The 14,630-nt window shown below is 37.4% G+C and overlaps 1 protein-coding gene across 2 annotated transcripts in view; it reads right to left on the bottom strand.

Moving 5' to 3' along the window:
• LOC138102712 (zinc finger RNA-binding protein-like) overlaps positions 1 to 14,630 on the bottom strand; it is a 47,482-nt gene that overhangs the window by 12,495 nt on the left and 20,357 nt on the right. Inside the window, exons 6-15 of one of the 2 annotated variants that reach the window (XM_069000463.1) lie at positions 14,109 to 14,350; positions 12,929 to 13,120; positions 9,270 to 9,570; positions 8,746 to 8,939; positions 7,224 to 7,343; positions 6,112 to 6,257; positions 5,560 to 5,722; positions 3,142 to 3,347; positions 2,746 to 2,896; positions 1,158 to 1,299 (exon numbers count right to left, since the gene is read on the bottom strand). In XM_069000463.1, the coding sequence (XP_068856564.1) occupies positions 1,158 to 1,299; positions 2,746 to 2,896; positions 3,142 to 3,347; positions 5,560 to 5,722; positions 6,112 to 6,257; positions 7,224 to 7,343; positions 8,746 to 8,939; positions 9,270 to 9,570; positions 12,929 to 13,120; positions 14,109 to 14,350 (1,857 nt within the window). The remainder of the gene's footprint in view (positions 1 to 1,157; positions 1,300 to 2,745; positions 2,897 to 3,141; positions 3,348 to 5,559; positions 5,723 to 6,111; positions 6,258 to 7,223; positions 7,344 to 8,745; positions 8,940 to 9,269; positions 9,571 to 12,928; positions 13,121 to 14,108; positions 14,351 to 14,630) is intronic. The other variant, XM_069000464.1, reaches the window with a different exon arrangement.

Below are 14,630 nucleotides of genomic sequence, written 5' to 3'. Positions count from 1 at the left end.
TTAAGACTCTTCAGAAGTCATCCAAACTAGAGAATGTATCTTGACATTTTTCTTTCTGATTATGTAGGATGACTTTGTTAACACAGCTTGCTTACAATGCATTAGTCATAGCTACAGAACATTTACTAATGCAATATAAAAATCTCAAGTAATTTAGAGGACATGTAATGATAAGATGAAATAAAAAAAGTCTCTGTGGCTTATATAAATACATATATACACAAGCACAAGTATACATACATACAATTTTTTTCAACCTGCATAGAAGAAGTGTCAAGACAGCCTCAGATTTGCTATACATAGGTTCACTGTCAAACACCAGAACCCTGTTTGCCATGATCTCTTTCAACTATGAAAATACAGGATTAAAAGGAAACAAAAGTTAATTTTATCTGACCCATAAACAAAAGGAACCAATGTACTGCAGACATTAATCATGCTTGTTGGCTTAAAAGCTTTTAAAGCTTGGAAAGCATTACAAAACAGACCATAAAGCAACATTGCTGGCACCAGAGAAACTGTGAACTTCAGAAATGTAATTTTATTTACAAACTCCACTTTCTGCTACAGCTGAAATGACAAAGCCATTTATTTTCCTAGTCTGAGTTTGCCAGTCTGATAGAAGACTGGTTGCAATATCAGGAGCCTAAATATATTCAAAAATTACTCCAGACCAAAAAGCAACCTCAGAGCGCTGGAAAAAAATTACATTTTATTTTTAAATTATAAGCACTGTTACCATCAAAAATATTATAAAAGTAAATTTTAAGTAGTGCTGCTATTTGGAATATGTAAATGATGGTAATACTGATCCAGCTAAAACTTGAAAATGTGATCTTTCTTTTAGGACAGGACTGCATTAGAAAGCCAGTTTATAGCCACTTGTTATAAAATACTTAGTTTTCCATATAATTTTATAAGAGAGAGAAAAAATAAATCAAGTTTGTACCTTTTCCAGAAAGCTGAGGTTGGACTTTAAGTTAGAATTTTTAAAAATTAAATGCATCATATAAGCATTTTTAATAGCAAATTGTTCTCTACCGAGACTGCTTGTCGTTTTGATCAAGTACATTAGTTATGCCAGCATGTTGCCTTCTAGGACCTCAATGCCATCTTAAGCAAATAGGTAGAAGTAACATCTTTAACAACTTCCCAACCTCCATCCCTCATGTTCTCCTCCCGAATGACTGGAGATGTCAGTGTGATAGTAACTTGCATTTTGGGTTCCACACATGAATTTAAAATTATTGCTGCTTCTGGGATTGCACATTTGATATCATATTTCTCAGGACTTATTACCTAAATATCAAGAAACAGAAATTTCTATTAGCATGTGGCCAATAAAAGTAAGGGGAAGAAAATGGATTTCAACATAGCCTTTTTTAACAGAAAGGCAGAAACGCAATATAATCATATGAAGCAAATACCTCTGTATTCAAAGAAACAACACTATACACAATTAATACACATAGATATATATGGACTTGCATACTGTTTCCAAATCATTAATGAAAACACACTGCAGTTGCCAAGCGTGCAAATGAGAAAAAAACAACCAAGTGAAATTCATATACTAAGTAAATTACATAAGAATTTTGACAACATTTGAGATAAATAAAAGCCTCAGCGCCACTTCAAATGCCAGTTGAATATTTTTCTCATTGGAACATAGGAGCCTTTAAAAAGCACAAAGATGCTGTGGTGGTTCTTCAAGCTTGCAGTTACAAGATGGGTACTGCAAGTCACATTCTATACTTGGCTATCACATCCTCTGATGAGAACAAAGGGCAAGATTAACACCGGGGGAAAAAATAGTAAGAGTAACAAGGTGGTTACTCAGAATTGTTTCTTGTGACTAGATTTAATAACTCTAAATATCCCCAAAATAAAGCTGTATGCATCTCTATCACCTTCTTCCACAAACTAGAGGGACAAGTGAATTCTCCACAAAGCCAGACCAAGATGTGCAGTTTTTAAGTTTTCTTCCGTTCTGTTATTTCAAACAAGAGCAAACCCAATATTTTTTCTAATTAATCTGATCCTGCTAATGCTTCTACCATGCCACTGATTCTGTTGAGCATTTTACCAGACTGCATTGAAATACTAATGCTATGAAAAGCATCCTATAACAATGGTGGACAGGCTTTGTTCAGTAGAGAGCACTGAAGCTAAAAACTTTATTCTGTATTTTCATTTCTTGTAGAAATACAGCAAATGGTTTATATGAATTTTGCTGAATGGTTTAAGACTACGTGTAATTTTTTTTTTTAGTGCCAAATTAAAAAAACACACACAAGACTTAGTTAACTACTTCTGGGACTACAAAGCACTGACATACAAACTGGAAACAAGACAAGTACAAAGAGACTGGCATTAATGGAGATCTTTGACCTTCAGGCAGTGCAAGCTTCCTGTAACACCATACAAATTACCTCTATCACTGCTGGTAACTGGATAATAGTCTTTCTTCTGCTCATTTCTATTTCCCAGTTGAAGGAAATCTATTAAATGATGATTAATACTACACTGCTAGCAAAAGCGCCTAGACACTTGTATGGATGTAATATACAGAAAGCAAAACGCAGCATAGTCTCTGAATTCAGACACAAACACTCAGAAAATGAAAAGAAACTGTACCTGAGCTATGAAATGAAGCATAGTCAGCCCTACAGACATTTGACTTGAGGACAGACCTTTACAGTATTTTTACCAAAATTCAAATCCAAAAATCTAAATATTACTTACTGCAAGTTGTTTGGGAAGACTTTCAGCAATAAAACCAAGTAACATCTTTGAAGGCTTCTCAGCACATAACAAAACAAGATTGACATTTCGGTCTCCACGGAGTAACAAACCTTTAGCCAAAACGCCCACCCGTAAAACTCCTTTCAAAGCTCTGTGAATTATAGTTAAAAGCTGCATTTAAAATAATATAAAAATCATAAAACTAAACATGAAGATAGAAAAACGAAACAAAATAGCACTATTCCATATAGTCTTGAGGCCACAGTGACATATGTCATATCAAAATCCAAAGGGAACAGAATTCCTGAAAGCACTGACAACAGTACAAGGAAAAACATAAAATGGCTTCAAAAACAAGTCATAAAATTCTTAAAAAGTAATAAGGAAAAAAAATACCTGTCTTTACTGCTGTCTTTTTTGTCATCTCCCTCTTTGCTCTTGTTTTTTTCATGGTCAGTCATATTGTCAGAAACAAGTTTCAAAGCACGCTCAGTAATAGAAACAATTTTTTGGACTGCTTGAAGTTCCTCCTCTGTTGGATATATAGCTGCATGTTTGGTCATCACATAGCGGTCATCAGAGGAGTCAGGGCGTCGTAGAGGCTAAACAGATGAAAAAGCACATTTCTGAAATTTGGGTACGCAACAGGTCAAGGCAGGTGACTACTCTGCTCTGCTCTCATGAGACCCCACCTGGAGTACTGCATCCAGCTCTGGCAAACCCAACATAAGAAGGATGTGGACCTACTGGAGCAAGTCCAGAGGAGGCCACCAAGATGATCACAGGGGTGGAGCACTTCTCCTACGAAGACAGGCTGAGAGAGTTGGGGCTGTTCAGCCTGGAGAAGAGAAGGCTCTAGGGAGATCTTAGAGCACCTTCCAGTGCCTAAAGGGGACCTACAAGAGAGCTGGAGAGGAACTTTTTACAAGGGCATGTAGTGAAAGGACAAGGGCTTTAAACTGAAAGAGGATAGGTTTACATTAGATATTAGGAATAAACTCTTTACTGTGAGGGTGGTGAGGCCCTGGAATAGGTTGCCCAGAGAAGTTGTGAATGCCCCATCCCTGGAAGTGTTCAAGGCCAGTTTGGATGTGGCTCTGAGCAACCTGGTCTAGTGGAAGGTGTCCCTACCCATGGTAGGGGGTTGGAACTAGATGATCTTTAAGGTCCATTCCAACCCAAACTATTCTATAATTCTATGATATACTTTCAAGTTCACAGGTGATATGTGACCAAAAACCAAACGTGGCTAAACAACAGAATATTCAAACCTCAAATTATTGAGATGTAAGGAAACATGAACTGAAGTATCCTTAATAACTTACACTGATCACAATCAATCATATCTGAAAAAAACATGAGATGTACAAAAAATAAACAAATTGGGAAATCCCAGGATCAAAAGTACCTCCCCAACATAAATATCTATTGTCTTTCTGTTAAATGGGAAATACTTGCATACTGCCACAAAATAAAGTATCCATGATTGCTTTTATAGAATCACAGAGGAATTCAAATAGGAAGGGACCTCAGGAGGTCCTCTAATCCAGCCTCCTGTGGAAACCATGGTCAGCTATAAGACTATCATGTTGCTCAGAGCTTCATCCAGTCGGTTCTTGAAAACCGCCAAAGATGGAGCTTCACAACATCTGTGTGGAGAAAAAAAGAAAAAAAAATCCTGTATTTAGTTTACACCTTTTTTGTCTCAGCTTAAGCTGGTATATCTCACCCTCTCACTGTAAAGAGCCTGGCTCCATTGTCTTTATAATGCACAGGTATTAGAAGGCTATTACATCCCACTGAAGCTCTCTTGTCTCCAGGCTGAACAGGCCCAGATCCCTCAAGTCTCTCCTCACAGGGCACGCTCCAGACCCCTGATCCCAGTAGCCACACACTGAACCTGCTATAGTTTATCAGTATCTGTCTTGTACTGGAAAGTCCAAAACTGAATGCAGTATTGCAGTTAGGGTCTCATGAAAGTGGATCACTTCCTTTTATCTACTGATTATGCTCCTGTTAATATCACCAAGGATGCTATTAGCCTTGTTTGCTGCCAGGGCACATGGTTGGTTCACATTCAGCTTACTATCTGCCAAGAACCCCAGATGCCTTTCAGCAGGGCTGCTACCCAGCCCCTCAGTGCAAGTGGTTATGCCCTCCCAAGTGCAGCATTAGGCATTTGTCCTTGCAGAATTCTATAAAGTTCCTGTTGGTCCATTCCTCTAGTCTGCCTAGGTCATGCTGGATGGCAGCCCTGCCCTCAAAGGTATTAACTGTTCTCCCTACCCAGAACCAATTCAGTTTCATGTCAGCTGCAAACCTGATGAGTGTGCACTCACTCCATCACCTTTCAGATCATTGATAAGGTGCTAATGAGAAAAATGCCAGGATAAACACATGCAGCACTGCACTTGTTTACTGACCTCCAGGTAGAGTACGGCCCACCACTAAACCATTATCCTCTGGGACTGATGATCCAACCACTTTTTATCCATACATTTGTCCACAATTAGATAAATAAAAGTATAATGCAATTAAATAAGAAGTAGTACACAAATCCAGAGTGACTTGTATTTCAGAAGAAACAATATTTGTCTTCAAGGCATCCTTTTGTCATATAAGTGGGCTTATTTTGAAAGACAGATCCATCTACAGAGTTTCATTAGTATATAATTTTTTCTTTACTTTTCCACATCCTTTATTAAGAAACACTGAAGACAACTGAAGTAACACTGAATAATTTATAGTTCTTAACTATGCCTCTTGGTAAGTCTTTCTTTCTTTATTTTTTTTCCCTCAAGCTAAGAAACTCACAGCTGGTCCTTGGGGCTGAGGAGGCATTCCTGGTCTAACTCCCAGCAGGCCTAGAGGTCCCGGAGGACCATGAGGATATCCCCCATCTGGTATTCTGCGACGGTCATCCCAGTGATGCTGCTCTTCCTCCATTCTCCTCCAGTACATGTCCTCTTCATATCGCCTGAAGTGCATCAAAATGTTCTCTTTATATAGCAGTTAACACTTCCAACCATTCTAAATAAATTTTTGGATGTTCTCACTAACTCATTTCTAGTAATCAAGAGCAAATACCAATGAACTCCAGAGGGTACCTAAAATGAATGGTTATTTTGAAAGTGGGTCTGAATGTATAGCAAATAATTCTAGTGAGTCTACATTCCTCAGAGATTGAACAAAAAAACCAAAACAAAACCCAAAAAAATCTGAGGGATAATGACAACTTAACTTAAAACAAGACAGTATAGAGTTCCCAAAACAAGTATTCAAAATAAGTAATTACAGAAGAAGAGGTAGTTTTAGGTAATCTGACTGCAACTTTGACTTATTTGTTGATAAAACAGAATGCATTACCTCATTTCCATCCTCCAGCGTTCTTCCTCTTCTCGCCTTCTCCAGTATTCTTCTTTCTGCATCTGTTTCCTCATCTTCTCTTCTTGAATTTTTCTTGCTCGAATACTGGGTTTTACTTCTACTTGTAAATCTGGGTTTACTTTTTTCTAATTCAGAAAAATAACAAATGAAATGTTTGTTTGCCTCTTATCATCTCAAGATTATGGAGTTCTTCTGACATGTTTAGCACACACTACTGGTCTATGATAAAATCAAGGGGAGTAAAATGCAGTTTTAGAACTGCACTGAATGAACAGCTGAAGAAGAAAAATCTGTGCCTGATATTTTAAAGGAAAGAAATAGCAATGTACTACATATAGCATGAATTCCCTTTTCAGCTATGTGAGAACAAAGCTAGCTAAGATTAAAATGTTACATGGAATACTAAGTAATTTGCTGTTCATTCCGTAGCAGAATGATTACAATATAGCCTGAAAAAAACCATTTCATCTTAACTACAGTGTGCTTCCTGATGCCCTGTTCCTGAAGGGTCCCTCATACTGGAGCATAATCATAAGTCACTAAACACATTTTTCTGGCAATTTTTTCCTCTTCTTTCATCTCTTTCATGATTATGCAGGCCCATCGTATCTCCTGTGACCACAGTAAATTCTTCTTATCTAATTTTATAATAATGAAAATGCACACCATGTGTCACTATAGGTGTCTCTCCATTCATGACTAAAATGTCTGCAAATACTTGTTTCTCAAATGTCTCCATAAGGGGTTTATGTGGTTTATCCTGCCAAAAACATTGAGCATTTGAAATTTACGGTAAACAACAAAGCACCTACTATTGCTTGCACACACTGTACAATATTTTAATATTGAAAAAAAATGCCTGAAAGCAATGTTCAGAATGTTTAAAGAAACACCCAAACAAAAATGCAGTTTCACAGTCTGCATTACAACTTTAAAGACTATACTCCCCAAGAAATATATTTCTCTAGCTTTTTTTATGTGCTGTTTACTCAGAGCACCTACTTCTGACTAGTCTTTAAATATAAGAACATGTAATCAGTCAGCTGACATCCAGTAGATTTTCAGATAAAAGTATTAGCATTTTTACCAACCTTATACTGAAGTCTGTGCCGCCTCCCTTTTAAGTGCATCTCTTTGGCATTAGGATCATTAAAACTGCATTCACAAAGTTTACAGTGAAAGCGGATCACCTTTCCTTCATCATTTCTTACCTGGAAAATAAAAGTTATAATACATTTACTTTTTTTTTCTTTTTTTTAACAAAACCTGATTTAAAAATTAATCTAATTCAGTGACACTAGATAATGTCTGCCCATCTCAAAACATGCTTAAAACTTCACACAGGAACTGAAAAAAGGCAAAATAGAATTTTCAATTCTGACAGACACACCATTGTTTGGTAACGAACAAAGTTCTTCCACAGGTTTAAACTTGAGATCGAACATAATGAGTTGAATAATTACAAACCATGAAAAATTTACATCAGATTTCATCCACATATCTCATGCCACCAACATGAAGAATGTCCCACTGAGGTCAAAAGAAACATGCACAATACAAAAATGTAAACATATGCACAAGCCTTTGCAGGTTCAGTGCCTTGTCACTCTTATCTTCAAGAAGGACCCAGGGAATTACAGGCCAGTCAGCCTCACCTCAATCCCTGGGAAGGTGATGGAGCACCTAATTCTGGACACCAGTTCCAGGCACATTAAGGACAAGAAAATCATCATCAGTAGTCAGCATGGCTTCACCAAGGGAACGTCATGCTTGATCAACTTGATAAACTTCTGCAATGAAGTGACTGGCCTGGTAGATGAGGGGAGAGCAGTTGATGTTGTCTACCTGGACTTCAGTAAGGCCTTTGACAGTCTCACCATAATATCCTCATAGACTAACTGTTGATGTAAGGGCTGGATAAGCATACAGTGAGGCAGATCAAAAGCTGGCTGAATGGCAAGGCACAGAGGGTGGTGATCAGTAGAATTAAATTTAGTTGAAGGCCAGTAGCTAGCAGTGTACCCTAGGGCTCAGTGTTGGGTCCAGTTCTGTTTAACATATTCATTAATGATCTGGATGATTGGGCAGAGTGCACCCTCAACAAGTTTACTGATGACACAAAACTGAACACAGTGGCTGATATGCCAGAGGGTTGAGCTGCCATCCAGAGAGATCTCAACAGGCTGGAAAAATGGGCTGACAGCAACCTTGTGAAATTCAACAGGGGGAAGTACAAAGTCCTGGATCTGGGGAGGAACAGCCTCATGTACCAATATATGCTGGGGGCCACCCAGCTGGAAAGCAGCTTGACAGAAAAGGCCCTGGGGGTCCTGGTGAGCGCTAAGTTGAACTTGAGCCAACAATGTGCCCTTGCTGCAAAAGCAGCAAATGGCATCCTGGGCTGCATTCAACAAAGTATTGCTAGCAGGTTGAGAGAGCTGATCCTTCCTCTCTAACTCAGCACTGGTGAGGTCACACCTGGAGTCTTGTGTCCAGTGCAAGAGAGACATGGACATACTAGAGAGTCCAATGAAAGGCCACAAAGATGATGAAGGGACTGGAACCTCTCTCCATATAATAGTTAAAATATAATCCATATTTTCATATCAATACCTCCTCCACATAGTCATGGCCCACTGGCTGGACATCACTTTGCAAGGCAGCAAGAGTTGTAGGTGTCACTGGTTCAGCTGCTGTGTCTGGTTTTACTTCCTGTGTTTGTACTGTAGCAGCAGTTGTTGCTTTAACACTTTCAGCTGATTTCATTTCTTCCAGTTTACTTCCTGTTGTCTGAAGTTTATTACCACCTACAAGTCAAAAAAGTTAAATCTCTAACTTTCATAAAATGAGAATTACACATGATGTGCAAACTGAAGAGTTTATTTGCAAGTATCAATGTTCTGGTCAAAGCATTATCAGTCTTAAAATTACTTAAACCAAACATTTTTAAATACTAAAGATTTTTTTAAAAAAAAGCTTAACAAAAACTTATTTAAATACCCAGTTTTTTATTTTAGCAAGAAATCTTTTACACAACAGAATTACTCATGCAGGAGTTAACTAAATATATTTGTACTTGTTGCACCAAAATATTTTTAAAAATATACAATAGGTTAGGTTTCAAAATAAAGACTAACTTCTGTACTTGCCAACAAAGTTTATTTTTGGTGGAGATATTTTCTTTACAGCTATATTAGCAGCAGTTGAAGATGTTTTGTTGTTGGACACAGTGTTAAGTGGTGCATTTGCCATGGGAGTAAGAATTTTCACTGCAGAGGATGCAACAGAGGAGTTCACAGTACTGCTGCTAGTTGCTATATTTGAAGCAGAGGCAGTTGGTTTAGAAGCAGATGTGGATGTTGAAGTAGGAGCTTGGGTAACCACATTTGGTTCAGTTGAAGGAATAGGTTTGCCAAGTTTTGTGTGCAACTTTACTACCTATAAAAATAACGAGAAATTAATAATGTTATCTCCCTGGCGTAGCTATAAAAAATGAACTTGTTATAGGTTATTGAAGCTTTAACAGAAACATCAATATCACCAGTGATACTGATATTTTTATTTTATTTTAAAGTTATTGGCTCTTTACAAAAAGCGATCTCAGGAGAAAAAAAAAAGGGACATGCAAAAGTTCTTATCATCTGTAACAAGGAAATAGTTATTAGTTATCTCAGGTTGCTTATTTCCCCTAGAAATTCAGACATTTACTCCAAAAGCTGTGTAGATGAGAACAGAAAGTCAATAAACTCACAAGCCAGTAAAACTCAAGAAACAGTTTGAGCAAAATGTTTCCAATGTGACTGTTTTGTTGCCTGGTTGCTTTTTATTCTCCCTCCAAAAATGGTAGTACGTTGAACTATTTTAGTTCCAAATAATATTTGTAAATAAGTTATTTAATTCAGATTCAACACTGTCTCTTTTCATCACTACATTTTAAGAATATTTATACTGACTTTCTAGGTTACCTATCAAAACTGAAGAAATTCCTTAGACAAAGGCTTTCTTTTCTTTTTTAAAGCACATCTGCAGAAAGAGTTAAGGAGGATGCAAAAGGCATATTTCAGAGCTCTTTTATCTCCTTGAAAGTTAAGAGGTATGTGCTTATTCTTAGAAGTAATAAACAGAGGCCTTTTTACAACACACTTGAGATAGAATAATACTTCTTTTTGGTCACAGCTGACCATCACCTGAAAAAGATGTAGTCCATAAGAACAAAACATGCAAAATGAAAACTAAAGACTGGGTTTAAAAGTAGCAGTAAAAAAAAATACAAATCTGCTAGATATGTCTTTAATGCAAATACATGTACACAATCAGGTTCAATAAGGTGAAATACCAGGTCCTGTACTTGGGTCACAACAACCCCACACAGCACTACAGGCTTGGGGAAGAGCAGGTGGAAAGATGCCTGGTGGAAAAGGACCGAGGAGTGTTGGCCAACAGCCAGCTGAACATGAGCCAGCGTGTGCCCAGGTGGCCAAGAAGGCCCAAAACATCCTGGACTGTAACAGAAATAGTGTGGCCAGCAGAACTAGGGAATTGACTGTCCATTTGTACTTGGCACTGGTGAGGCCACACCTTGAATCCTGTGTTCAGTTTTGGGCCCCTCAAAACAAGACAGACGTTGAAGTGGTGGAGTGCATCCAAATAAGGGCAACAAAGCTGTTAAAAGGTCTAAAGCACAAGTCCTATGAGGAGTGGCTGAGGGAGCTGGGGTTGTTTAGTCTGGAGAAAAGGAGGCTCAGGGGAGACCTTATCACTCTCTACAACTACCTGAAAGGAGGCTGTAGCCAGGTGGGTGTTGGTCTCTTCTCCCATGTAGCAAGGGATAGGACAGGAGGAAATGGCCTCAAGTTGTGCCAGGGGAGGTTTAGATTAGATATTAGGAAAAATTTCTTCGTGGAAAGGGTTGTCAAGCATTGGAAGAGGCTGCGTCACCATCTCTGGAGGGATTTAAAAGTCATGAAAGACATGTAGATGTGGTGCTTAGGGACATGGTTTAGTGGTGGACTTGGCAGTGTTAGTTTAATGGTTGGAGTCGATGATCTTAAAAGGCTTTTACACCCTAAATAATTCTATGATATGCACACAAGTGTATACATACACTTCTTAGCTTTTTATTCTTATTTTAAGCATGTTCCTCATCAGAATACAGACATATTAATGTCACATAATTTTACAAATATAATTTCAAGCAACTCTTCAAAATTACTTTTTTCCCGCTAGAATGCACTGGATTCTTCAGTGCACCAAAGAAAGAGTCCTCTGAGATTTCATTTTTACACTGATGACAACCTAACTTAGCATTAGTTAGCAACTATCTATGAGGAAGAGAAAAGGACATCCAAATATACAAAGATAATATATTATCGTATTCCATATACCTATGGAGTTACTGGGCACAACCCAAAAATTTAATGGTACAACTTCATTAATGAAAGAACAAACACTAGGCAAATCTATCTAAATCATAATTTTTGTTCTTCTACTAACAAAAAAAAAATTGGGAAATTATTTTAAATTTGCTATGAGATTTATTTGAACAGGAATGATATTACTGATGCCACTTTGTACAGTGTTCTGAGATACAAAGGGCTATAAAAGATGAATATTAATACTTTGTTACTTACATTAATAATTTCATATCTTTGAGGAAAATCTGTAATATCTAAACACACATTCTACATTGCGCCATTCCATTTACTGTCTTATGACCAAATTTAGAAACAGGTCACAGGAGTTCACAGTGCAGCTTGCAGTCTTTATTCTAAAATGCTCACCTAACTGCACACAGACAGTAGGGAAAGCATGCTTACCAAAACTCTTCAAACATACTCATAAAATCTACTACAGGACATTGTCCCTTGTTTCCATATGCCATTTTTTTTGCAAGAAATACCAAAAAGTGACATATAATAATCCCATCCCTTGGCACTCAGTTTAGTGTTTCAAAGCGCAGAGAGCTTCACAGCTCCAAATAAGAATGTCAAGAGAAGTCTTGAAAGGTGTTAGGGGGCACAAGCATGCTACTGGCATGTCCTCATCGACACTTTTCCCATCTTACTCTATACCTTCTTCCTACAATTTACATACCTTTCCCAATACATCCTCTTCTTGATGCTGTGGCAATATGTTTTCCCCCTTTCTCCCAACAAGGCCCTTCTAATGATGCCATGAAGATTTTGCCTTTTCTTTTATACCCCTGTTATACCTTTTTTACAACTTCTGTATTCTTAGTGCTTTTTCCCTACATTCTTGGACTTGTTTGTTAAGCTAAGAGACTAAACGTTTTAGAAGCTTCGTAGCTAGGGATCAGTGTGCCCCAGACCCCAAGGTCCTCTCCAGAACACATTCTGTAAACCAAGATAGAACCATCCAGGGGAAGGTTCCTTGGGGAGGGGGGCTCACTTGAGCCTCTCATTGGGGAATTTTTGATAGATATGCTAATTAGTAAAACCTATAATGCTATACCAGATCTTTTGGGGGGGGCATATTTGGCGGGGTGCATCTCAATGCACATGACCTGGACATGTGCACCTAAGGATCCTTAAAATAAATACCAAGGTAAAATCCCTTTTCCCCTTCTAACCGTGTTTGACTCTTGATTTTAAGACCAGGAAAAGGCATCACTAATAGTGAGCTTAAAGATAATTTTGAAACAAAAAGCAGAACTAAATGTCTTTAAACAAAACAATTCTAATTATATTGTTTCTGCATATTTTCTCCTAAGATGAGAAAAATGATGGAAAGAAATATATGACTGACTTGTATAATAAGGACAAGAGAAAGTTCTTACTTTTTGATGTTTGGCTCCACGGATATGGGCAGCGTAAGCATCTGCTCCTGTACAAGACACATCACAAAGCTCACAACGCAACTGATTCTGAGTTCCACGAGCAGAAGTACTGTTGTTATTGGTGTTCTGGGAAGCTTTTAACGCCGCTTCTTTCTTTTTGTGTTTCTGGCCTTCTAAGTGTTCTTTATAAGTCTGTTTAAATAAAAAATATACACAGCTGGTTTTGTACTGCTCATTCATCATTCATGTGTATACATGTAATATAGAACATAGCATAAAACACATGCTTTGTATGAAAAATACTTCCTACACTGAACATTGCTTCCATATGACATGTTTTAAGGCATAAGCAGGCTACTTCCAAAACCAAGATATTTTTTTCACCACCAGGATTCCCCTTTTAGGTAATACAATATGGTCTTTACTCCTCTACCTTCTCACTTCCTCAATCAAATACTGGTCAAAATATATTACCATTGAAAGCCTGATAAGATCAGAAAACTGTCTCAGTTGCATTTTCCTACATTGCATTGAATTATTCTTGATTTTGAATTTTCCTCAAACTGCAAGACCACAGTTATTAAATGTATCCAGATAACTAAAAAAATAAATTCAAACAAAGGTAGCGCATAAATAAAGGTGCACTGAAAATAAAATACAGAAGTTGCTATTTGTTCCTATACTAACACTAGCAATCTATGGAGCAGACAGGGTTGAAAATGACTAATTTACCTTAAGAGTAAGAACTGTTTTGCCAAACACACACACAAACACTTCATGAATCGATATCTACTTTTTATGAACTTGTATCCCCTTTGAAAGTAAACTGGGATGCTGGAATAAAATGAATACATTTTCAGGATTACCATTCATAAAGTTTTGAAAAAAGTATTTTCTAAGAAGTTTGCTTTGTTAAAAAAACAAACAAAATTCAAAGTTTAGAATACTTCTGGAGTCCAAAGCACAGCTGAAGCTTCTCTGTACAAGCCAAGGGGATGCATATTTTTGTCTTCTCATATGGTCTCTTTCTACCATAGCACACATTTTCATTTAATTATTCCTTTAGTATAAGTATAGAATCAGGTCTTCAAAAATTAACAAATATTCTTAAAGGGGCCATTTTTTTAGCTGAAAAAATTATTACTAAAGCATGTAGCAGAATATTACATAATACAAGTACCTGTGGTCCAGCACAACTGATCTTGCAAACATCACAGTAGTGGATCTGGGGTGGTTTGGGAGGTTGCTTTGGTTTCAGTTGCTTATTTTGGAATGGTGCCTTTTTAGTAAAGGTGGTCCCTGTCCAAGCAGCTGTTGCAGCAGCAGCTGCTGCTGCCGCTGCCTGTTTCTGCTGCTGCTGCTGCTGGTAATAGGATGATGCAGCTGAATATACTGCGGCTTCATAGCCAGAATAAGAGGTACCTCAAAGATCAAAATAAAATAAATGTTACGTCACTGTACATCATGTATCAATTACATAATACACTAATTCCAAGCATATTGCATAATATAGTAGGATATAAATGATTTATTGAGATCTTGTCAGGCAGTCTGAATTTTTCTTTATGTTTCACAGTACACAAATACATAGCATACCATTTGTATCAGGAGTATATTTGATTTTAGACAAAATTTTGTAGACACACTGTTCTGTTAAATATATCAAAGCATCCCTAAAGAATATGTGAAATTTCCTGGTAAA

This window comes from Aphelocoma coerulescens (assembly GCF_041296385.1).
Source record: "Aphelocoma coerulescens isolate FSJ_1873_10779 chromosome W unlocalized genomic scaffold, UR_Acoe_1.0 ChrW_unloc_scaf_1, whole genome shotgun sequence".
NCBI lineage: Eukaryota > Metazoa > Chordata > Aves > Passeriformes > Corvidae > Aphelocoma > Aphelocoma coerulescens.
Note: the sequence above shows the minus strand (reverse complement) of the source record. Positions and strands in the feature narration are given on the sequence as shown.